This window comes from Ambystoma mexicanum, chromosome 7p (genome assembly GCF_040938575.1).
Source record: "Ambystoma mexicanum isolate Mex_15411 chromosome 7p, UKY_AmexF1_1, whole genome shotgun sequence".
Classification (NCBI taxonomy): Eukaryota; Metazoa; Chordata; class Amphibia; order Caudata; family Ambystomatidae; genus Ambystoma; species Ambystoma mexicanum.
Window position 1 is genome coordinate 12,475,305 of NC_090939.1, and position 25,717 is coordinate 12,501,021.

Genomic DNA, 25,717 nt, shown 5'->3' on the forward strand with positions numbered 1-25,717 from the left:
TTGGGTATTTGGTAACAGAACTTAGATGTCTATAACTCAATCCCAGATAATACTAAAGAGTATTACAAAGATAGTGTTCTTGTGAATGGTCAGGAGACTCCCTGCTATCAGAGACACTGGAGCCAGCATAACTGTGGTTGAATGTTTTTTCAAGGTAGAGGATGTTGCTAAGGCACCCAAACACCTAACTAAGTTAGCTGGAGGCCCTGTGCAAGTGGTTCCCCAGTTACCAGCTCTCATCCAGTGCAATGACATGACTGTCAGAACACCTGTTAGTGTGCAGGGTGACGTACCTGGGAGAGTTCTGTTGGGTAATGACCTGAAAACTCTTGGAGTTGTGTCTAGTACCCCCCAATCCCCCCAAGCCCCCCAAGCAGAAGGAAGCAGGAGCTCACAAGGTCTGCAAGGGAGAGAACCTTGAGAGGCTCTCCTGGTGACTTGATAGAAGAAGCTATCACCCCAAGTCCACAGGACGGACTTACTGCTATTGCAAGTAACCAAGAGACAAAGGGGAAACCCAAGTCTATCAGCAAGAAAACAGTAAGCACCCCTGTGCCTACAAGGACATCACCAAGACTGTCCAAAGTCACACCTGTGACTCCTCCACCAACTGAGGGTGAGTGTGAGGTTCAACCCTGTGTGGTTCCATCAGATACTGAGGACTCAGATCTGGAAGAAGATCTTGACCCTGTTGAACATCCTGAGCTGCAGTGTTTACTGGCAGAAGGTGGACCCAACAGGGCAGACTTCAGCAGAGGACAAAGAGTGTCCTACTCTTGAAGAGCTTCGACTACAGGCAGCTTCTCAGCTCGATGGGGAAGAGCCTGGGAAGTATAGGTTGCACTGGGAAGATGGCCTCTTCTACAGTGAACCGACTGAGTCAACCACTGGAGACTGCAAAAGACTTGTAGTACCTCTAGTTAACTGACTCCAGTTCCTACAGTTAGCCCACGAGATACCGGAGTCTGCTGCAGAGTCTTTGGCTACTGATACTGCAGGACTCTATTTTGCTTTGTTCCAGGAATTCAGAAGACTTTTTTTAGTCCTCTTTCTATCTCTGCCAATTCCATTCATAATCCCCAGGAAGCCGCGGAGTCTGCTGCAGAGTCTTTTGGTCTTTAGGCTCTGCAGGCTCCGCGGCGCTGCTCCGCTCCTAACAAAGAACAAGAGACTTCCATCAAAAGAAACCCCTGAGCCTGGCTTCAATAACTGACGAACCCTCTGATCCGCGTTGAGTACCGACACCTCCCCCTCCCACTTGCCTGCCTTCTTCCTCGTCTCCCCCCCTTACAGAAATGCACGTATTGAACTACAAAATCTGTCCTGCCTGTCACCCCCGCTGCCTCCCTTCGACTGATTCCATACTCCGACGTAAACAAGGGCAAACTTCCCCGCAAGTCTGTCTCTCCCTGCTTGAATTTTCCCGCTTCCACAACAAACGAATAGGAAACCCGCGCCCGCCCGCCAACTCTCACCTGTGTCTCTTCTTCGGAGCCCGGCCTGCTGCCCTCTGCCCACGCACGCCGGCTCCTCTGATTCAGCTGCGCGCGGACCAGCGACAAGCCTGTTCGCTCGCTGCCTGCCTGCCTGATCCGTGCCGGTGGACCCTGCACGCTGACAATTCAATTGCGGGCAAACAAGCCGCGGGCCTGTCGGCTTGCCGCTGCACGCTTGACGCCAGCAAGCCCTGCACACCCATACGCCTACTCCCCGGGATTCCCGCATAGCCTGCAGGCGTCTGATCTCCCGCGAGCTGCACAGGACGCGTAACTGATTGCATCCCAGCTCCTTACTGAGGCACCCCGTGAGCTGCGCTCCGCCATCCTGCATTCACGAGAAAGGCTCCATCTAGTGGCAATTCCTTGCCACTGACCAGCTGAAAGACCTCAATCCGATACACTGCTTAGTGTCCACCCAAACACCGCTGCATTGTGCCTCAATATATTTCCACACAAGCGGAGAGGAAAAAAAAAAAGACAAAAATAGAAAAGAAAAAAAAAGCTAGAATCTTGCGCAATAAAGATCCTTCCAGGACATCTCATTTAAAAATCCACCTCCTTCAAAAATCAAAGTGCCACACAAAGAGCCTCGCCTCCTAACCAAAGAAGCAGCCCTTTTTATTTTTAAAGAACCTAACTAAGAGACTGCCTGGACTCTTCTACCCCCCTTGTGCCACAATAAGAATATTCTAAGCTCTCACAAGACAAGAGAACACAGGGAGCAACCTCCTCTCTGCCTTGCATCACATGTTTCGCTCGCTGCAAGAACATCATAAATATTAACAGCTCAGGAGATCTCCTTGCCTCAACAACACCATAAACAACAGCACAAGTGATCTCCTCAGGGTCTCCCCCTTGAAACACTTGTGTATCGGCGTGTTATAAATGCCATATCATATCAGGGTGCCGAACTAAGAACCTTAACAACTAATACAAGGCAGGAGACTGCAGGGGCTTTCTCCCCTTTGATCCTGCCCACTCTACCCCGTACTAACGGACAGACGACCATCGAAAGTACACTATAATAACGACGATACTATCAAAAACAGGAGACTGCAGGGGCTCCCCCCCTTTGATCCTGACCAGACCTCTGTGCTGCAACAGACACCCTCCAGCGACCACCTGAACTAACCGGAACACAGGAGACTGCAGGGGCTTGCTCCCCTTTGATCCTGTCCTAGGCGCTACATCAAAGCAACTCCGATGACCCAGCTCATCACCCTGATCTGCACTGTTTTCATCTAAAGTGCTCACTCGCTCTTGAGCCTACCGGAGCACAGGAGACTGCAGGGGCCCACACCCCTTTGATCCTGTCCCGGGTGCTGTAACAAGGAAACCCTGACCATCAACAACCCTTCTAGCATCGCATTAAGAGACTCACTCACCTTGAAATGCAAACTGGGACATTTCCAACATCAAAACTTGCAAAAGCACTGGAGACGACAGGAAACCACCTGTCTCCCTCAATGCAAAAAAAAAAAAAAAAAGACCATGCGACCTAATACAAGGCTCAAGGCTCAGAGGAAAGCTGCACGCGGACCCCTCACAAACAACAATGGAACAGGCATTCCAAAAGAAGAACTAACAAACTTCTCACCGAAAATCGACCAATCCAAAACACCTCAGAACCACAAACCCAGGAGAATGAAATACACAAACAGTCTGAAGATATGGAACAGACCCTCTCAGAAAGTCTACGCGAACCTTCACCATAACCAGAATGTGGACAAACCAAAGACCTGATCCAAACAAATCAAGGAAAGCAAAGCATTCAAGACCATCAAATCCCAACTACCTGGGACCAAATTGAAAATCAGCCAATAACAGAACAAAACGACCAATCCAACCAACCAATTTGCAAAACCCACACAGAGGATAACGGGACTGTCCGAGCTAATAAACAACCAGACATGCAATTTGAAATAAAAGACACAAACGGAGCGAGATAACTGCAGAACCAATCCTCGCAAAAATCCAGCCAAATCCGCCAATGGCCGCTGCCAATGATCCAACTAGAGACACATGCCCAAACAAAATGCCAAATCTCCCATCAGCTAAAATATCAACGCCTACCCAGAGCCAAACTGACAACCCCAGGAGTGTCAATGGCAGGGATGACAAAAAAAGAAAACGCGAAACAGGCAAAACTACAGTGTCTACAAACCCACACTGCTCAAAAACTGGTAAATGAACATGTCACACACCCCCTGAATCCAGCGACAGGACAAGCAGCTCGTCTATCCTTAGACATCACTGAAATAGAATCTATCATGAACAGTGCAGAAAGAAGGAAAGAAATCTTTGGCGAGCCAACTCATTTGACAACTCCTTCCTGCACTTCGATGCCGCTACCAAAAAATTCTAGCCAACAGAATTGCGAACCCAATGGAAAACAAAGCCCACGCAGAGAACTACAGCCTCTACATCTCAAAATAAAAAAGGAACAAAAAACAACCAAATTTGAGTACGACGTTGAGGAATCCTTTCACACGCCAGCGCAAGGAAACGGCACAAACTACCCAACCCCAATATCAGGTGGCACAGGAAACCACTTTTCTCCAAATGACGGCAATCAAAACCAAAGACTTCCGACATCAATGTTAGAACTACAAAACATGCTGCTGGCAGTGGTATCCCAATCCATGGTACCCTTCCTCAAACTTCATGAAGCGATAAAAGATAATATACGAGACCAAGCCACTCTCCTGGCAATGATACACACCAAGCAAATACACACAGAAGACTTCATAAAAACAATCGGAAAACGTCTGGACTCTGAAGCAGAACAATCTCGCACCTGGCAACAAAGACTCTTTGAGATAGCACGATGCGACAAGGAAGAAAAGATTCAATTCACAAAAGAACTTATGATTTTACTCAAAAACAAACAACAGCAAGTGCCATTACCGCAGAACACACCAAAAGAAAACACACCATCTTGCATGATACCAGAAAAACTGAACCTTGATCAAGCTAGATCTACACCAAACAAACCCTCAACGTCTTAATCGACCCAAATAACAAACCCATCAAATGCGTGTAAAGAGAAAATAAAACCGACAAATGACTCAAACACCATGATCGGCAATGACACTTTTGGAATCTTCGGTCCAGCAAAGAAAACCGACAAAGAACCAGCAAAGAAACCCACCAAACACACTCAAAAGCAAACGGGGTCACCTGTCAATACCAAAGCTGGTCCCAGAAAAAACATTTAAAAATTCAACCACAGAAAAAATACCCAATAATCAACCAAAGAAGTCCATAATGAAACATCCGGACCCACAAGCAGAAAATCTAAATAAAAAACCAGTAGCTGCGACTACGCCAAAATACAAGGACTAAAGCTCGGAATCAGATCTACTCAACCTAATGACGCACGAGGACCTACCTACACAAAAAAAACAAAAAGCCAATTAAATGACTCAAGTCTAATAGTCATCAACGAATACCAACCAAATCACTCTGTTAGCTACACAATTTCATGCGAAGAAATTTCAGACAGATCAATGACCAATTTAATCGACGCTCCAAGTAAACAGTCAACCTATGATGAAATCTCCTCAACCTCACTTCTCAACGAAACAAGCAGTAGCACCAGAGCCAGCTACTCCCCAACCCATCCAACGAAAGAAAACTCTGGACTACAACACCCGAGAGCACGCACAGATCTGTCTGAAAACAAATTTTTCTAAATTCATTTCAGTCAACAGAATGCCACACAGTACAAATAGAAAACATCATTACTAGGCCTACCAAAATGGTCCTAAACAGAGTGAATATTCTAATTCTCTTTCAAGCAATCCCAAACCTCATTCAAGTGCGTTCCAGAGACATTGACCTGGTCATCTTTGTAGACGAAAACTCTGACAAAATGTTGCTAAAACTGCACAGCAAAACAACTATGGAGCGAATCTTAACTTCAAGAGACACGCTAGACAAGCTGGGTTTTAGCTGTACGCTCGACATCAAAGCGAAATACGAAGAATTCAACAGAAAGGAAAACCCCAGAAACGCCTGCACATCAAATCATAGTCAAGAACATCCGAGAAATCAGTCAAAGGAGAGACATAACTACTCAAACAACCTTCCAACTGTGTTCGACCACTCCAAGAAGATCACAGGGCATAACTCCAAAACTGAACATACTGACGCCACTAACAACAACGGCGACCGCCAAGTCAGACGACAGCATACTCTAGAAGACAGTATACACAACCAGGATGAAACAAGGATGAGCCACAACAACGATCGTCCGATCAGATGTCAGTATGCATCGGAAGACAGCCTAAACTACTCAGACACTACAGAGCTGAGCAATATCTCAACCATCAACCGACACATCAAACAGTTGGACCCTGTGCTCATGGAATACACGGGGAAACTCCCACTTGTTTAATGACCCATCACCCGAATTCGACTCATACCAGATCATTTGTTTTCAAGAAACCTGGCTCTCCAACACTCCATGCTGTGACGGCTTTCTAGCCTTCCTCAACCCAGCCCCGACAAGAACCAAAGGAAGACCCTCATCAGGTCTACTAACGTTAATCAAGATTGACCCTGCATGGTCTATACTGTACACAACAAACATCAACCCGTGGATACAAAACACAGTCATAAAAATAACCACAAAGGAAGGCCTAGATCCTGCTACATCGACAGCAAAGCACGAAAGAAAAACTGCAATCATGAATCTGTACTGGAATCCAGCGGCAATCAACAACAAAGCGTTCTTGGACGGTGTCTTTCTAACAGTCAACACCCTCATTTTCAAACACACAAGAATCGAATTTATATTATGTGGAGACTTAAATCTACACCTATGGCAAAAAGACGGACATCCAACTCCTAACGAAAAACTAACAATCCGTGCAAAAAAAATGGATCAAAGAAACCAACATCCGTAACCTCCTATCTATTGATTATTCTAAAGACGAAACAGGCAAGCCCCTTTCCACCTGGTCCTGAGGCAAATCATGTGCCATAATGGACTATATTTATCTTTCCAAAGAACTAAGAGCTGCAGTAGAAACAACAAGCATAATTGCAACAACAAAGAGCGACCCTAAGCAACTTGTCGTACATGGACAAGACATACCGCGTCAATCTCAGCCTAATCGTCCTACCCCGCTAGAAGTCTGTACAGCTGGGAAAAAACTTTGCATAACCCAACAAGTGACAGGCTCACTCACAAGACAATTTATGTAAACTACTCTACCTGACGATCAGAAATTAAACTATCAATGGTTACTTCAACCTCACTACAAACCAGCCAAACAGCAAACTTTACAGACTCACCGACACTCTTATAACAAGGAGCTTGCTGAAAGGAAAAGGGCACTGAGAAACACAGTGCGGCAACTGACAAAAAAAAAAGATAAGGAATTGTTCGGCAAAATAAAAGCGGTTAAACAAATCTACAAAAACTGGATCAAAACGCAGAACATGATGCTACTACAAGCAGACGCAGAAGCAATCTTAGAAACTTACAAAACACACAATCTCCAAGACTTATGGAATCTTCTGAAGAACAACGCAGCGCATCTACAAAAACTCACAGGAAACGTGACTGAACAACGATGGATTGAACACTACACAAAAATAACTGGAAAAAATTCACAAAGACAGAACATTAAGTGGACAGTAAACTGCAGCTATCAAGAAATCCTTGAGATGATTCAAAAACTCAATATATCTCATGCTCCAGGCCCTAACGGGACATCGAACGCAATGATAAAGAAAGATCCGCACTCTTGGGACAATCTCATGAGAAAAATCATGACACTCAAACAATCAGATACCTACATCATGGAAAACTGCGACCATTGTACCTATTCACAAACAAGGCATGAGGGACAACCCGACAAATTTCCGCCCAATTGCGTTACTCGATCCGTTAGGAAAGCTGTTTGAGTTTTTTCAAAAGAATCGATGCAATCAGTGGGCAACGGAAACAAAGTGATTTGCAACAAGACAAACTGGCTTCACCTCAAATGTCGGGACAAATAACTTACTATTGCTAAATCTGATAAAACACAAAGCAATCCATAAGAAAACAAAAATCTACGCGGCTTTCTTAGACCTTCACATGGCCTTTGATGGGATATCCCGGCAAAACCTCTGGAATAAACTTAAAAAATGGGAATGCCCCAACGACATACTAGGCCCAATCAAACAACTTTATTCAAACACCTCCATACCAATAAGACTAAAAGAGAAGGTCACACACCACCAAAAATTAAAGTTGAAAACGGACTAAAACAAGGATGCCCTCTAGCAGCTACATTGTACAATTTTTATACTGCAGACATCAAGACTCATCTACAGTCCGACGCCCTCAACCCTCCAAATATCAACTCAACACCGGTAAAAATCATGACATATGCGGACGATATCATCCTCCTGGACAAAACACCATCAGGCCTACAAAATAGCCTCAGTCAACTAAGTCTCTACATGAACCACAACAAACTCACCATTAATACAAAAAAGACAAAAATCATGCAATTGTCCAGACCGACCAATAACAACGGAAAACAACTAAAAATCTATCTAAATGACAACCAGCTTGAAGAAGCAACAACTTTCAAATACTTGGGCATCCATATCAACCAATCCAAATCCGAAAAAGAGTACTCTGAAACTGGAACAACGGATCCAATCTTTGGCAAAACAAGGATGTGTGATCCAGCGCAAATTTGGCAAATACTCTTTCAAACCAATAACATATTACAAGCAAAAGGTGATTCCGACAATAGTCTATGGAACAGAAGCCATGATACACCCAACAGACTATGGCTGGACAAAACTAGAAGCCCTCTTCTGGCATAAGATCCTGCAGCTGCCACCTTCCTTCCCAATGCCTAGGATCAGACACGAAATAGCAGTACAGTTCATCAGCTCAATTGTCTTATGGAAACAACTAGACCTATATCGCAAGCTCCTCACCGATGACAAAACACCAGCAATTCAAATCTTGAAGTCAATACAATCCTCGCCAAGTGGAAACACAATTTGGACCAACTCATGCAAATAGAAGAAATCTCACATGAAATGCTTACGCTGCGCCCTCAACATGCAAAAATAAAAATAATGGAAAATGACTGGATAAAAACCCTTGAGGAAAAAACAAAATACACCCTCAACTTACAATGTGAGACAGACATCAGATCCATTAACGAACTACCAGCCTACCTGACCATCTTTCCTGATGCCAAAATGCATGCAATATATCTGAAAGTCCGAACAAACACTATACCAACACGCTTCTACCTAGCCAAAACCAGACAAATCGCTCCAACAGAACATTTTTGTCGCTTCTTCTCAGACACTCAAAAATCTGAAACACTGTTCCACCTGCTAATGGAATGCAACGATCTCTCAGAACAAAGATCTAGATTTGGCAGCTACTATAAGATCGGAGAACAAATGATGGAGACTGAAGAGAGATGGATGGAGATGCTTAACGGCAGATCGCAAAAACCCATCTTGACAATATGCCAATTTCTACAGGAAATTCTAAGTCTTGGCAAACCTGTAGTAAGTTAAAAAGAAACCTTGGAAAACTGGAGGCAAATGGAAAGTTAAAAAAAATTAAACTATAACATTTAAAAAAAAAGACAAAAAAAGAAGACCAAGGAAAGGCTCTCACTCAACTTCTACTGGCCTAAGATGGGTTCAGAAGTAGACAAATTCTGTAGGAGCTGTCACACTTGCCAAACCTCTGGCAAGAGTGGAGCCAAGAATGTGGCACCCTTGGTGCCTCTCCCAGTGGTGGGAGTTCTTTTTGAGAGGGTAGGGATTGACATTGTTGGTCCTCTTGATCCTCCAACATCTTCAGGTAACAGGTTTATCATGGTTGTAGTAGACCATGCTACTAGGTACCCTGAAGCAATACCTATGAGAACTGTTATGGCTCAGGCCCTACTTGGTATTTTTACCAGAGTAGGTTTTCCTAAGGAAATTTACAGGGGATCAAATTTTATGTCCCACTACATGCAAACCACGTGGAAACCCTGTGGAGTCACTTACAGGTTCTCTACTGCCTACCATCCACAAACAAATGGACAGGTGGAGAGGTTTAACAGAACTATGAAGAGCATGATAGGCGCTTTAGAAGAACCCCTTAACAGAAAGTGGGACCTTCTACTGCCATGCCTTCTCTTTACATATGGAGAAGTCCCTCAGGAGGGAGTAGGTTACAGTCCCTTTGAACTTCTCTATCGCCATCCAGTCAGAGGTCCATTGACCCTGATCAAGAAGGGGCTGGAGAGTGCTCCTTCCCCCAAGCCAGTCAGAGTGACGGACTATGTGATAGGTCTCCGGAGGAGAATTTCGCACATGATGGCAGAGGCAAGTGATAACTTGAGGGCTGGTTGAGCTCTGGTCAAACATTGGCACGACCAGAAGGTTAACATGGTTGAGTTTACTCAAGACCAGCTTGTTCTTGTTATGGTGCCCACAAGGCAGAGGGCCTTGCAGGACAAATGGATAGGACCTTTCAAAGTTGTGGGTAAACTTGGAGAGGTGAACTATCTGGTGGACTTTGGGAGCCTCCTTAGGATTGCCTGAGTCACACCAACCGTTTGAAGGCTTATGTCTCTAGACCTGAAATGGGAGCTTTGCTTCTAGTTTCAGCTCAGGAGGAGGAGGATAGTGAACCTCTGCCTGAACTCCTCAGGGGCTTACCTTTAGATGAGAAAGTGGAAGGAGTTAATCTTTCTTCCAGTCTAACATCTGACCAGCAGGAGGAGTGCAAATTACTGTTAAATCAGTTTGCCTCCCTGTTCTCACTTTCACCAGGCTTGACCCCTTGGGGCCAGCATGATATCCTCACTGTTTGTCTGTGAAAAGCAGGGGGTACATAATGTCAGACAATGTCAAAACCCATATAAGGAATGAGGTAAACAAGAGGCTTGATCTCAGGGTTATAGAGCCCTCTACTAGCCCATGGTCTAGCCCAGTTGTGCTTGTACCAAAGGCAGGATCCAAAGAGATGAGATTCTGTGTCGACTATAGAGCTCTAAATGCAGTCACAAAGACTGATGCCCCTCCTTTACATAGGACGGATGAGCTGGTGGACAAACTTGGTGCAGCCAAGTACCTCAGCACATTTGACCTAAGGTCAGGCTATTGGCAAATAGCTCTGACAGACCAAGCCAAGGAGAAGACTGCATTCTCCACCCCAACAGGCCTCTACCAGTTCAAGGTAATGCCTTTTGGACTAAAGAATGCAGAGGATGGTCAATCAAGTTCTGAATGGGATGGAGGACTTCTGCATGGCATACTTGGATGACATTGCAGCGTTCAGCCCTACATGGAAAGAACATATTGATCACCTAGGATATGTTTTGCAGGCTCTTGTGCAGGCCCATCTGACCATAAAGGCAAGTAAATGTCAAATTGGCCAGAACAAAGTGGTCTATCTTGGACATGAGGTAGGAGGGGGTGAAATAAGGCCATTGCCTAGCAAAGTACAAGCTGTACAAAACTGGGCCACCCCTACTACTTAAACCCAAGTGAGAGCCTTCATAGGTCTCACTGGGTACTACAGGAACTTCATAGAGAACTATGAGACCATAGCTTCTCACTTGAATGTTATCACCTCTCCAAAATTTCCTAAAAAGATCAGATGGAATGAGGAGTGCACTCAAGCCTTTGAAGGCCTGAAGAAAGCCCTTTGTCAAGCTCCAGTCCTAAGAGCTCCTGCCTACCACCAGCCCTTCATTGTACAAACTGATGGTTCAAATGCAGGTATAGGTGCAGTCCTTAGTCAACTGGATGAGAAAGGTAGGGAGCATCCCATGTGTTTCATCAGCAGGAAGTTAAAGGATCCTGAGACAAGGTGGGCAACAATAGAACGTGAATGTTTTGCTATTGTGTGGGCACTGAAGAGGTTTAGACCATATTTGTATGGATCTACTTTTGTTATTCAGACTGACCACCAACCCTTGAGATGGCTGATGCAAATAAAAGGGGAAACCCCTAAACTACTAAGATGGTCAATCTGCCTGCAAGGGTTTGATTTTACCATTGAGCACAGAGCAGGAAGCCACCACCAAAATGCTGATGGTCTCTCTAGGATGTTTTTAACTGACTAGGAGGTACGAGATCCACCCAGGGGGGGATTAAATCCTCCTGTTCCTTAGTCTGGGGCGGAGGGCGAGTGTTAGGGAGACGGAGGACCCAATCCCCTCGAATTCCTCATTTATGGCTAATTTCCCTCACCTAGTGAGTCCCTCAGCAGCTTTGCTGGATTTCTGGGGTTTATTTTTTCCAGAAATAATCTCTACTACTGCTCTTTTGCTCTTGAGGTAAGTCTGGCTGCTCAGCCATTGCTACCACTTTACTGTGTAGTACAGGCTTGTACCAAAGGTGAAATTGTATTATCACGTGTAGTCTTAATTGTGTGAAGTGGTCCCTAAGGGCACTGCATGTGATTCTGCCCAATCGGACCCCTGCACTCACCTCGTGAGCATGTGCGAGGCGTGTGGACACCTGCACTCACCCCGTGAGCATGTGCGAGGGGTGTGGACCCCTGCACTCACCCCGTGAGCATGTGCGAGGGGAACGAGGGGTGTGGGCCCCTGCACTCACCCCGTGAGCATGTGCGAGGGGAACGAGGGGTGTGGGCCCCTGCACTCACCCCGTGAGCATGTGCGAGGGGAACGAGGGGTGTGGGCCCCTGCATTCACCTTGTGAGCGTGTGCGAGGGGTGTGGGCCACTGCACTCACCTCGTGAGCATGTGCGAGGGGTGTGGACCCCTGCACTCACCTCGTGAGCATGTGCGAGGGGTGTGGACCCCTGCACTCACCTCGTGAGCATGCACGTAGAGAGCTCAGTGGGTTCCCAGCTAGGCTTGCACTTTATACATCTCTGATTGAATTTTTATAGAGTGCTACATCGCCCATGGGACTCAATGTGCTGGAACAGACAATAACTGAAAACAGTCATACACCCCTATACAAAGTGAATCCAAGCCCTGAAAAAAAAGAACTCGTCTGGTTTCGTATTAAACTAAAGTCTTCACACCCTTTTTGAAATCAGCTAAGGAGCTTGCTTGCCTAAGCTCAGGCGAAAGTTTATTCCACATAGACGGCACCTGAAAATCAAACATGAAACCTCCAAAGGTTTTTGTTTTAAACCTTGGTTGTACGAGTTTGAGAGGATCACAGGATCGTAAACATCGACCCGGCACGAGGGTAACATGATTAGCCAGATACAGCGGCGCTTCGGCCATTATGACAGTTATAAGTGATGGAGAGTTCCTTATGAGTAATCCAGTGTTTAATCGGGAGTGTAGACCTCTCCTGCCCTCGGTAACATGTTCGCTTCTAGTAAGGCTACAGACGGCTCTAACTGCCCCATTCTGATCAACTTGCAAAGCATGAAGGTTAGCCTTAGCTGTGCCTATAGTAGTCCAGCCGCAAATATTAGGGCTGAAGCCAATAGAGAGCTAAGGGTGAATATGATAGAGTAGTTTAGTAACATTCCCACTGGATGCATGAACCTATGCAACATGTGGTTTCATAGACAAACTGGCATCTAAAATAATGCCCAGAGTCTTCACCTTCTTAGATACCTTAATCCTGTCACCGCTATGAGGAAACGTTAATAGTCTAATGCCATTTTACTGATCTTCTGCCCAGAGGCTCTAATCGGGAGCTCTGTCTTTTTTAGGTTTAATGCTAGGGAATTGGTGCACATCCATTCCTGAACAGCCTTATATACTCTTATTAATGGCAACTATATCTTTGCTATAACTGCATAGTTCAAAGACAACCTGGGTGTCATCTGCATAGTGGACACCCAGAAAAGGCATGGTGTAAAAGTTGAACAGTAATAGCGAAATACAGGATCCCTGTGATGGATGTAGGAAGTGAACTTGCACTTTGCACAGCCACTCTCGAGTCCTTGGCTCCAGAAAGGAAGCAATCCACTGTGTGCCTTATTGGAACAATGTGCCTGGGCACTCAACCCGGAGATCAACAAAGTGATCCACCAGGTCGAACGCAGAGGACAGATCCAGCAGCATAAGCAGCGCTGGCTTAGCTTGATCAGCAATACTAGCAATGATGGACTTAAGGTTCAACAACGTGTCTCTGTTCCATATCTACATCTAAAACCCGATTGTCTGGGGTTAAGCATGTTGTTGCTTTCAGTAAAACCCCCGAGTTGAGTGTAAGTAACAATGCAGAATTTTCAATAATATTTGAACCTTAGTGATTGGCTGATAATGTTTAGCAATATTAGGGTCCAAGTTGTTTTGCTTCAAAAGGGTAGTGATCCATGCTTCCTTAAGAGTCCCTGGAATCGTAATTAACTTGTTCAGTCACCCAAGGAGCGAGGGTTTCCATGCAAGCTTTAAAGATGCTGGCAGGGCAACTATACCACAGGCACGAAGTAGGCTTCATGACTGCCACAATTATGTCATACATTAAGATCCAAAAGCAATACCCCCCACCCCCTCCTTGGAATCTAACACTTCGAGGCCTTCAGTACTCACTTTTTCCGTCTGCGACCGTACAACTCTCGCCGAAGTTCTCTGGAAATTGGTTTCAGATGCATAAAGTTGCAGAAACCGCCACGTGTGCATTCCCTGCAGAGGAAAAAAAAAACATGTCCATCAGAAAACAATGAAATGGGGGTAGCAGGGGTTTGAGAGCTCAAATACCCTCCTTGCACAGAGGACTCTACACATCACTAACTGTGGAAGGCACTGAACCTCTATGCTCTCCTTCCAGAGACAAAATAAACAGACTACATTCAAGCAAGAAGAGGGGAAGGGATAGCAGGGCTGTCAGGGGGAGGGACAGGGAAGAGGTGAAAAGTGATGGAGAGCGAGGTAAGAGAGGAAGACCTGTGGGGGAGGGAGAAGTACAAGGCGGTGGAGGGCTCCTATTGCGAACTCCTTTCCTGGCATTAGGAATCCCCTTAACTCAGAATAGCGAATCACCCAGCTGAAGATACACACAAATCCTCTGCCTGCCCATGAAGGGCGACTGGCATCTAACCAAAGCTTAGCATGATCCTGCCCCACAACAAACCTGGAACCAGAAAAATACGTATATGCCCGTCATCCAATTAGGAAGCGCTCAAGTTTCCTGATTCATTTCCTGTTCAGTACCCAGATGTTCTTCTTTGAGAAAGCGTTGTGGGGAAGTAAGCAATTCAGGCAGTATTGTAACAATGTTATGTTGGTTGGTGCTGCCTTTAACAGCAGGAACATACATGTCACATGCCATCCCTGAGGTGCTCATCCAGTCCTAGCCTTTTCTATGCATCCCACGGCCTCACAAGGGACACAGAAGACTACTCCAGCCAGTGAGGAAGACCTTGCTGCAGCACCCGCTCTATAGGCCCCCAAGTCTAGAGGGAACCATGAAAGGAGTGCTCCTGATCTAGCAGGCACAGCTGGGGACCCCCCTCCTCCTAAAAAAGCTGCCTTGATACTTCACCAAACACAGCCTAACACAAGCGACGGGATTAAAGGAGGACCAGAGTGCTCGCAACGGATGGGAACTGCTTCAAAACTACCTCAAACTCAAAGAACCTTAATCAAAGACCCCAGGGACTCTGAAGAAACTACGGCGTACCTGACCTGTGCCACTAACTCTCCACCTGAAAGTTCTGATTGTTGGGCCTGGGAAGTCAGCTACCAAACAGCTGCACTATACCCCAGAATCAGGCCAGCATCAACCCCAGTGGCTCCAAACTACACAAGTCTTTTTCCCCCGCGTGAAAATTCAGCAGCTTCACAACATGGACTTCACAACTTCTCCCCAGTTCTGGAAGCTTGAAGCTTCATTGAGCCCGATGGGAGACTTTACAGCATAAACTTGGTCCTGGGATATGTTAGAAAAATTATTGTTTTGCAACTTCCCTCCCCCCAAATCCCCATTCCTGCGGCTGTGTCCATGTGTCTATGGAATGTCCATGTGCCCTGTTATTTCCTTTGGGGAACTTTAACCAATTCTACAAACTCCTGACATTTACTGGGTTCCACTTGGGAACCTGGAGTTTTATGCAAAGAGAATGGAATTTTACTTGTAACTTTACACCGCATTTTTAAAATCACTGCATTACACCCCTCCCTCCAGAAATGTACTAAGGAACAAGTTACTTACCTGTAACTGTTGTTCTCCAGCATGGGTCTGGCATGGATTCACATGCTCACAGGCCGGGAATCCTCGGTAATAAGTTTTGTTTCTGATCTGTCTTTCTTAGTAGTAACCAATTACTGGTCTCTGGGTCATACTGCCCCCAGCCAATGACTGCCCTCTCCCTAAACCCCTCCCCTGGCAGCCCTCCTCAGATTTGGTAGCACGTAAAGTGGAAGTATAACCAAGTGAAGAGCCGCAGAGGGGTAGGAGGGAGGGTTCATATGTGAATCCATGCCAGACCCATGCTGGAGAACAACAGTTACAGGTAAGCAACTTGTTCCTTCTCCAGCATGGGGTCTGGCATGGATTCACATGCTCATGATTATAAGAATACACAGCAGTACACACATGCACAACCACGGGAGGTGGCAAAGGCTCAACATTAAGCATTACATAAACTCAACATTAAGCACTCTTACCTCCTCACCAGGCCCACCCTCAGGCGAACAGGTTGCGCAGCACTGCTTGGCCGACTCTGGACTCCTCCCTGGAATCCCGATCGACGCAGTAGAATCTCGTGAAGGCGTGCGTCGACATCCACGTAGCAGCCCTGCAGATGTCCATCAGGGGCACACCAGACAAGAACCCCGTGGTAGCAGCGATCGCTCTGGTGGTCGAATGGGCTCTCGGACAGCCGGGCAACGGTCGGTTTGCCAACCGGTGACAGTGCATGATGCAGCCGGAGAGCCATCTGGAAATGGAAGCCTTCGAGAGAGCCTTCCCTTGGTGCACAGGTCCAAAGTTCACAAATAGCTGTGACGTCTTCCGAAAACTCTTTGTGCGGTCCACGTAGAACTTCAGCGCTCTAGCCACATCCAGCGAGTGCAAAGTCCTCTCGGCCGGCGACGAAGGCGACGGAAAGAAAACTGGTAGGGCTTGTTGAGGTGGAAGTCCGACGGCACCTTGGGCATAAAGAAGGGGTGCGTCCTCAGCACCACCCTCGTGTCATGAAAAGTCAAGTATGGAGGCTTGCAGGATAGGGCCTGGATCTCTCCCACTCGTCGGGAGGAGGTGATGGCCACAAGAAATGCTGTCTTCCATGACAGCAACTTCAACGAAGCCAAATGCAGAGGCTCGCATGGCGCCCCCATGAGCCTAGACAGCACCACGTTGAGTTCCCACGCCGGGGCAGGAGCCTTCACCGGCGGGAATGATCGGAACAGTCCCTTCATAAATTCCTTCACCAGGCGATGAGTCCACAAGGACGCCCGTCCCGTAGTTCTGGTGTATCGGGAGATCGCAGCCAGATGTATCTTGATGGAAGCGTGAGCTAGTCCAGCCTTGGCCAGCGACAGTAGGTACGGCAGTACTTGAGGGGCCGTAATCCGCAGAGGGTTAATCTTCTGTGCACGGCACCAGACAGAGAACCTCTTCCACTTATGTCCGTAGCACTTGAGAGTTGAGGACGCCCTGGCCTTTGCAAGAACCTCTCTGCAGTCAACTGGGATATCGTACCCTCCAAACTCTAGTGCTGCAGGACTCAGGCCTGAAAGTTCAGCGACTCCGGGTTGTGATGAAGGCTGGCACCTCCTTCTCTGGAGAGAAGATCTGCGTCCGTCGACAGCTTGACTGGTGGGGACACTGACAAGTCCAGAAGGTCCAGGAACCAGATCTGTCTCATCCACGCCAGTGCAACGAGGATCATTCTGCACCGGGACCTCTTGAGCTGGTGGATGAGTCGGAGCAGCAACGGCGGAAACGCATATAGGAACAGGCCGTCCCAGGGGACCGAGAAAGCATCGCCCATGCTCCTCGGTTCGGGAAACCTGCTGGCGAACCTCTGGCACTTGGAGTTCGTCGCCGTCGTGAACAGGTCGATTTGGGGTTTGCCCCATCGCTGAAAGAGTCGGTCCACTTGATCCTGGCGTAGTCCCCACTCGTGGCACGAGCGCAGCTCTCTGCTGAGTGAGTCGGCGATGGTGTTTTTTATCCCTGCCAGATGAAACGGCACTAGAAACATCCCTTGAGCAACCGCCCAATGCCACAGGTCCTGGGCCTCCTTGGATAGGGCCGGAGATCTGGTTCCGCCCTGCTTCCGGATGTAGAACATCGTGGTGGTGTTGTCGGTGAAGATCCTCACCACCTTGCCCTTGAGGGACGGGAGAAAGGACCCGAGGGCCCAGAACACTCCCCAGAGTTCCAGGATGTTTATGTGGAGCGGCTTCTCCTCCGGGAGCCAAAGGCCTCTCTCGCGTGAAGATCTCCGGTGTGGGCTCCCCACCCCTCCAGGGAGGCATCCGTCGTCACAGTCGCCTGGTGGACCGGGGTCTGAAAGTCTGTCCCCGCCGCTAGATGAGCGCGGGTGCCCCACCACCGGATCGCTCGTCGGAATGTTTCGTTGAGAGGGATCCTGTCCTCGAAGCTGCCCATCGCTTGAATCCAGCGGGCGTCGAGGAACTCCTGTAGAGGGCGCATCCGAAGCCTGCACAGGCGCACGAGATAAATACAAGAGGACATCATCCCGAGGAGGGACTTGATGGACCTCACTCTGGCCACGTCCGTGGCCAGCAGACGCTGCATCCCACCTAGGATGGCCTTTGTCCTTTCCTCCGACGGCGAGGCCAGACGCGCCACTGTGTCGAGCTTGGCTCCCAGAAACAGTGCGACTTGAGAGGGGACCAGGTGGGACTTGGGTAAGTTGATGGAGAACCCCAGGTCCGTGAACAGCTATATATATGATATGATATATGGCATTTGTAACGCGCCTATACACAAGTGTTTCAAGGCGCGACGAGGCAGGGAGGGGGGAACAGGGGGAAGACAGACAACGATCCTACTAGGCCAGGTGTCATTCAGATCGCGCAAGTGCAGGGGTAGGGGGAAGGGAAGAAGTGCAAGAGGGGAAAGAAAAAGTGCAGTACAAGGTAAGTAGAATAAAATAAATAATAAATAAATAAGGAGGGCCAGCTGGTGGCAAGTGCAGGTACGTGCTGGGAAGGGGGGGCTGGAGGGATACACAGACAGTCCCGCAGTGCAGGGGTTGCTAGGGAGGCAGTGCAAGTGGAGAGTGGCTGGGCCCAGGGTCGGGGAGAGTGGCCCAGTTGCAGATTCAGTGCAGTTTCAGCGAAGAATTAGCAGGGGAGAGGGAGAGAGAAAGCAGAAGCAAAGAGGAAGGTTTTGAGGTGCTTCCTGAACCGGAGATGGTTCTCCTCAAGTTTCAGGGAGGCAGGAAGGCTGTTCCAGAGGGAGGCCCCTGCCGCGGAGAGAGAACTACCCCGAGCACGTTGCTTCGAGAAGCGGCTGACCCTGAGGGAGTTGGAGACGGATGAGCAAAGGGATCGGGAAGGAAGATATTTAGGAAGAGAGAGTTGAAGGTATTTAGGCCCCAGGCCCCAGAAGGCCTTGTGGACAATGCAGAGGGTTTTGAACTTTATCCTCGCAGCCACTGGGAGCCAGTGTAGAGATTTCAGTCCTGGAGAGATACGGTCCCTGGGCTTGAGGCCAAGGACAAGTCTCGCAGTTCTGTTCTGGATGAGTTGCAGAGGGCGGATAGTGGAGGCAGGCAGATTAAGATAGAGGCTGTTACAGTAGTCCAGCTTCGAGAGAACCAGGGCTCGGGAGACAGTGAGCTTCTGGGGGAAGGAGAGGAAGGGAAGAATACCTCTGAGGAGGTGCAGCTGGTAGTGTGACTTCTTAGAGACGTCGGATATAAGCGGAGAGAAGGAGAGTGTGGAGTCGAAGATAACCCCAAGGTTTTTTGCCTTGCAGGTAGGAACAGGAAGAGGGCCACGAGAGCCGGCCAGAGAGCTGCAGGGAAGGAGGGGGTGGGTGTGCCGATGAGTAGAATCTGGACGATCTTCGCTGTGTGTTCTACGACGAGCTCCCTTGTCCTTGCGCGGATGAGCCAATCGTCCAGGTAGGGGTAGATGTGGATCCCCTGCAGGCGCAGCCGCACCGCCACTGGAGCGAAGCACTTGGTGAAAACCCTGGGTGCTGACTTCAATCCGAACGGGAGGGCCTTGAACTGGTAGTGCCGCCCTTGGACCACAAACCTGAGGAACTTCTGGTGCCCTTTTAGAATGGGAATGTGAAAGTATGCATCTTCCAAATCCAACGATGACAGGAAATCGCCCTCCTCCAGCTGTCCCAGTACGTGCTGGAGGGTGACCATCCGGAACTTCTGTGCCTTGATGTACTTGTTCAGTCGTCGCAGGTCTAGGATGGGTCGCCACCCTCCTGTCTTCTTTTTCACGAGGAAGTATCTTGAGTATACTCCAGAGCCCCGGAGCCTCTTTGGGACGAGCTCGATGGCACCTTTCTTGAGCATCACCCTTACCTCCAAGAGCAGTTGAGGGACGTGGTTTTCTTTCCTGTCCACGGGAGGAATGCGGGGGCACTTTTTTAGAAATTCGAGGGTGTGCCCCTGGGCCAGGGCGTCCAGCACCCAACAGTCGGTGGAGATGGACTCCCACACGCTGACGAACCTCGCCAGCCGGCCTCCCACCGGGGTGCTTCGGTGGGGGCCCCCGACGCCACGGTTGGTTCAATCTTGCTTGGAGGACGCCTTGCCGCCTTGGCCTCCCTGGCGACGACGGCGGGATCCACCCGACTAGCCTCGTCCTCTATAGGCTTCCTGCAACGAGGAGCGAGCCGCTTGGCGGTACGTAGAGGAGCCACCGCCGAATCCCTTGGAGGCACCCTGCTTGCCTCCGGAGCTCCGAAAGGACGGCCTTCGTTGCTGGAGAACTCCCAGGGCCTTAGCTGTCTCTGTGTCCGCCTTGATGGCTTGGAGGGACTTATCCACTGTTTTCCCAAACAGGTTGTTCCCGTCAAACGGCATGTCCAAAACCTTGGCTTGTACGTCCTGGCGGAAATCCATCGCCTTGAGCCACCCTCGTCGTCTAAGGCAAACGCAGTTGCCTAGCTGGCGGAAACCAGTGTCGGCAATGTCCGTTGCCACCGTTATGGCGTGGTCCGACGCCACCTCACCTTCCTACAAGATCTCCAGGGCCTAAGCCCTCTTGTCGTCTGGTAGGAAGTCCAACAGGGGGGCGATCTGGTACCATAACTCCCTGTCGTAGCGGGCCACGATCGCGAGGGCGTTGACCGCCTTAATCGTTGTTGCCACCGACGAGATAACTCGTCGTCCCTTTGCATCCAGCTTCTTTCCTTCGCCGTCCGGCGGGGAAGTTGACGTTGAGGCCGGTGCCCCCCGCCCCCTTCTTGGCCGCCGCTGAGACGACCGAGTCAGGGGTCGGTTGGGCCCTAAGGCTCAAAGGTGCCGCGTCGGGGACCCGGTACTTCTTCTCGTACTGATCCCTCTTGGCAGGCGTCGTAGACTGGTTCTTGAGAAGGGTGAGACCCTCGTCCCAGATGTCATCCAGCAGAGGCACAGCGAGGACTGTCTTCCTCTTGGCCTCGCGCCGTTGGTAAAGGAAACTTCCTTCTCCTCGGGGCAGAGCTGAAAAAGCTCAGATGCCCTGGCGATCATAGCGTGGAAAGGCCCAATCTCGTCGGGCGGGGAGGCCCGGGCTGGTGGTGATGGGAGCTCCGTCCCGTCATCGCCGCCATCATCCGTACCCGTCGTGGCCGTGTCCGTTCCCGTGGTACGGGGGACGTGGGCAAAGGCTGAGCAGGCCGCGAGGGCTGAAAAGGCGGGGCTGGATGGGTCCATCTTCTCTTGTTTGGGGGACTTCCCGACGGGCCTGGCTCAGGCTCCTCCGTCGGGCCTGGTTCCGGCTCCTCCGTCGGTGGTAGGGGCAATCTCGTCCTTATCTCCGAAAATAAGGATTGTATTGCCAACAAAATGGCCGCCGAGTTGTCCTGCGGCTCCGGAAGCTACGGGCGCGACGGTTGACTAGGAACCACGTCGGCGGCGCCGTCGCTCTCGTCGCCCCTTCGTCGGGATCCCTCCTGTGGGAGCGGGCCTCTTCGACGCCCTCGTCGAGGCCCTCCAAGACTTCAACCAGTTCCTCCTCGGAGGCTGTGTCTGTGTCCACAATGGCCACCGGCTCCCCCGCCTTTTTCCGCTGGGGTCTTCACGGGGGTCTTCTCGATGGGCCTGAAAGAGGCTTCCCTCTGAGGTGGCAGGGAAACTCTGGGCCCTGAGGTCGCCTCCACTGGTGTAGCCTTCTCCGGCTACGCCAGGGCTGCCGCGACTTCCTCGATAGAGGCCTTGGCCGGGTGAATCAAGGCCTTCACCACCTTCTGCGAGCCTGTGGCCTTCACCTTGGGGGGAGGGTCACCGCCTCGGTCCCCCTCGGCTGGATCCTTCGAGATCGACCAAGGCCTCTCCAGAAGCTTTGCCGGGTTCTCGGCCTTCCTCTTCCCTGAGCCAGAGCGTTGGCTTGTGGTTGATGGCGCTGGAGAGGATGCGCCCTGCCTGGCAGCCGAGGAGCCCGACCGTTCGGTGCTCCCGGTGCCCGCGGACTCGCTGTGCTTTGCCTTCTGTTGGGCCCCCGGCGCCGGGGCGCCCTCACAGGACTTAGAAGACCTCTCAGACTTCTCACCTGACGGGCTCTTTCCTTCCAGCCAGTTGGAGTGACGAAGGTGCCGGTCCCTGATAGTCCGCTCCGACATGTTCCCACAAAACACACAGTCCTTCTCCACGTGCGTTTTGTCCCCATGAAGGTAGTAGAGACATTTCGAGTGCTTGTCCTCCTTGAACACATTCTGCAGCTGGCATCCAGGGCAAACCCTGAACAGCTTTCCGGGCGCCAGCTTCCTTTCTCCTGAGCCATGTCCCATGTCCGGGTAGGCCGCAGAACTTCTGGACTCCTCCAAGAAGCGTAACTCGACGAAAACTTCACCCTTGAGGGGCGTAGAAAATCCGAAACGGGTCCCCGTTGATCGGATGTAGAAACAGTGGAGCTTTAGGCTCTATTTGACCGAAAAATTAGAAAATCTCTTTGAAAAAGCACGAAAATGCAGCAAAAGCTCGAGAGCTAAACACAAGGACTCCCAACATTTGAGCGTGCAGTAAAAATCTGAGGATGGCTGCCAGGGGAGGGGCTTAGGAAGAGAGCAGTATGACCCAGAGATCAGTGATTGGTTACTACGAAGAAAGACAGATCAGAAACTAAACTGATACTGATTTTTTTCTTTACTGAGGATTCCCGGCCTGACGACAGGGAATATTCATGAGCATGTGAATCCATGCCAGACCCCATGCTGGAGAAATTACTTTGTAAACTGTGCATTACTTTTCTATCGCATTTCTAGAAGTAATTTGAGAACTTAGATAAAGTCTAATAGTGGGGCGCGTGTTGATTCCCTTGGTGATCCTGCGCCTGCATCCTACAAAAATATTTCAGGCCTTGCAAATTCTTAAAAATCCCACTAGACCTGCAGTGAGAGTTCCTTAGTTTACATACTCAACCTAAGAAAAATGGACTTGCCCCACGGATACTGTGAAACTATTTACAGGTGTTTTTTTTTAATGGTGGATGTCGCCAGAAGCACACTTCATATTTGGTGCAATGCTGTCAGGTATGCACAGTGAAACTTGTATTTGCCATTTACTGCAAACAAAGTGTGTTTGCAGTAAATGTAAAATAAGTTTCTAACATCCCCATCCAGGCAAGCAAGGTCGAGTATCATGCAAATGGTACTCGCCCTTCATAAAAACTACTAGTCAATGCTAGTGGGCTAGTAGATTTTGTTTGAGGGAAGTTTGAGTCCCTGCATATATTTCCTGCAGGAAGGAATGAACTTTACATATAGAACATAGAGGGAAGTAAAAGGGTTTACTTTTAGCATACGATGCCCAGAGGACAATCAAAAGCTAGGATAAAATTGGACAATACCAGAAACATAACTTCTCAAAACACTCCTAGAAATGACAGAAAAGTAATTGCACTGTTATACAAAGTAGGTAGTAGTGTAATGTAGTGATTTAAAAATACATTGTAAATTAAAGATGCAAGCTAAAATTCCAATCTCTTGGCACTGTGTGTGTGTTGGGGAAGTAAGGAGTCAGCGTGCACACAGTGGGGCCGCGGGAGGACATAACATGCATCATTCTTTATCTGCCGCTGAACTGCAATTATGTTCCTTTAGTGCATAGGGCTATAGAAAATCATGAGGTTTTTATCAATGGCTTTGTCTGCCGAGTGATGGATTGGAGGGATTTATTACAAGGCAAAATGCTGTAGTAATTGACCAGGACAGCTACACAGGTGGATGTGGTGGGTCTGTGTGTAGCGTGGGAAGGACCCACAAACTACTCACCCTTCCACCTCTCCCAACACAACCATGCAATGTGCAAGAGGCAGGGGCGCACATTGCCCCCTTCACTGTTACCGGTGAATCCACAGAGCCAGCCTTGCATGCACACTTTGCTTCCATCGCGTGGGCGCATAAGTTGCAGCAGAGGGACCAGCACCTTTATCAACTGGCCCACCATCTCACACAGTCCCACACTCGGACCGAAGACTGGTTAGGCTACGGTAGTCCACCCCGATGGCAGGGCCAGGGTGTGGCAAACAGACACCCATCAAACGGGAGGAAGCACCCAAACCCAAAGTACCCCATCAGAACCATAAGCCAATCCTCATAGCTGCTGCATAGGGAGTACACCAAAGTTACCTTATGGTAGAGAAGACCCGGTAGGTTGGGCCGAGGACAACCCTATAAAAGGAAAGATCTGTGACAGAAGGTGTGTGAATCTGGGGAAGGAGCTCATTTGGAGACAGCTGGCAAAGAATACAAAATGAGCTGGAGCAGGAGGCCAGAAAGAAGACTCAAGAGGCTGGGTAAAGGAGGGGGGCGGCGCTCAGAGGAGCAGCTGAAAAGGGGGGGCAGCGCTCAGAGGAGCAGCTGAAAAGGGGGGCAGCGCTCAGAGGAGCAGAGGAGAGAGGGATTGTATTGGTACAGTGTATAACTAGGACACCGAGAGGCAGTCAGGCTACAGGGTTGCCTGTAGAGGAGAAAGCTTGTGATGAGGTTACATAGGAGAGAGAGAGCTTGTATTGGTAGACTATCACCTGTAACCTGACTGCCACCGAGAGGCAGTCAGGTTACAGGGCTGCCTGTAGAGGAGCGAGCTTGTGGTGAGAGGTTACTCAGGAGAGAGATTGTATTGGTAGACTGTACCACTAGGACACCGAGAGGCAGCCAGGCTACAGGGCTGCCTGTAGAGGAGCAAGCTTGTATTGGTACATTGTATAACTAGGACACTGAGAGGCAGCCAGGCTACAGGGCTGCCTGTAGAGGAGCGAGCTTGTGATGAGGTTACACAGGAGAGAGAGATTGTATTGGTAGACTGTACTACTAGGACACAGAGGCAGCCAGGCTACAGGGCTGCCTGGAGAGGAGCGAGCTTGTGATGAGAGGTTACACAGGAGAGAGGGAGATTGTATTGGTAGACTGTACCACTAGGACAGAGAGGCAGCCAGGCTACAGGGCTGCCTGTAGAGGAGCGAGCTTGTATTGGTAGACTATCACTAGGACACAAGGCTACAGGGCTGCCTGGAGAGGAGCGAGCTTGTGACGAGAGGTTACACAGGAGAGAGAGAGAGGGAGGGAGATTGTATTGGTAGACTGTACCACTAGGGCACCGAGAGGCAGCCAGGCTACAGGGCTGCCTGTAGAGGAGCGAGCTGAGAGAGTAATGTCAAATACTGGACCGGCCTATAGACTCCACTCTTAGCTCCAGATCTGGGAGGACACCAGAGACTGAAGTGAAGGGACGCTGCAAAGTCGCTCGAGGATTCGGGAGACACATTTCACGTGGAATACTTTAGGTTTTGTTTGACGTCTCCTGCACAATCGTCACATCTGTTGCGTTGCATCAATCTGAGTGAGAGTGAGCAGGAACCCGGTTTAAGCAGACCTTGGCTTTTGCACACTTATTGACTGAACGGATTATATTCTGCCAAGGACCTCCCTGGCCATGAATCGCTTAGCCCTGGGAGACCTGGTTTGCTTTCCCCTGTAAGATACCGCAAGAAAGCGGTGTGTCTGGCGCGCCCTAGATCCCACTCTTCTTTGGGACAGGGTTTTGTGGGTATGTACTGGTTTGTTTTAGTAATATAAGGGTCAGAGGAGACCACTGTTAGGCAGCACGGGTATTGGGAGCAGGGTGCAGTAAGTGATTGGCTGTTCATGGCGTA

General features: G+C 49.3%; 1 protein-coding gene across 4 annotated transcripts in view; it reads right to left on the reverse strand.

Annotated features, from left to right (window-relative positions):
* U2AF1 (U2 small nuclear RNA auxiliary factor 1) overlaps window positions 1-25,717 on the reverse strand; it is a 350,471-nt gene that overhangs the window by 18,956 nt on the left and 305,798 nt on the right. For all 4 annotated transcript variants that reach the window (XM_069635671.1, XM_069635669.1, XM_069635668.1 and 1 more), the window contains one exon: window positions 14,009-14,101. In XM_069635671.1, coding sequence (XP_069491772.1) covers window positions 14,009-14,101 — 93 coding nt within the window. The remainder of the gene's footprint in view (window positions 1-14,008; window positions 14,102-25,717) is intronic.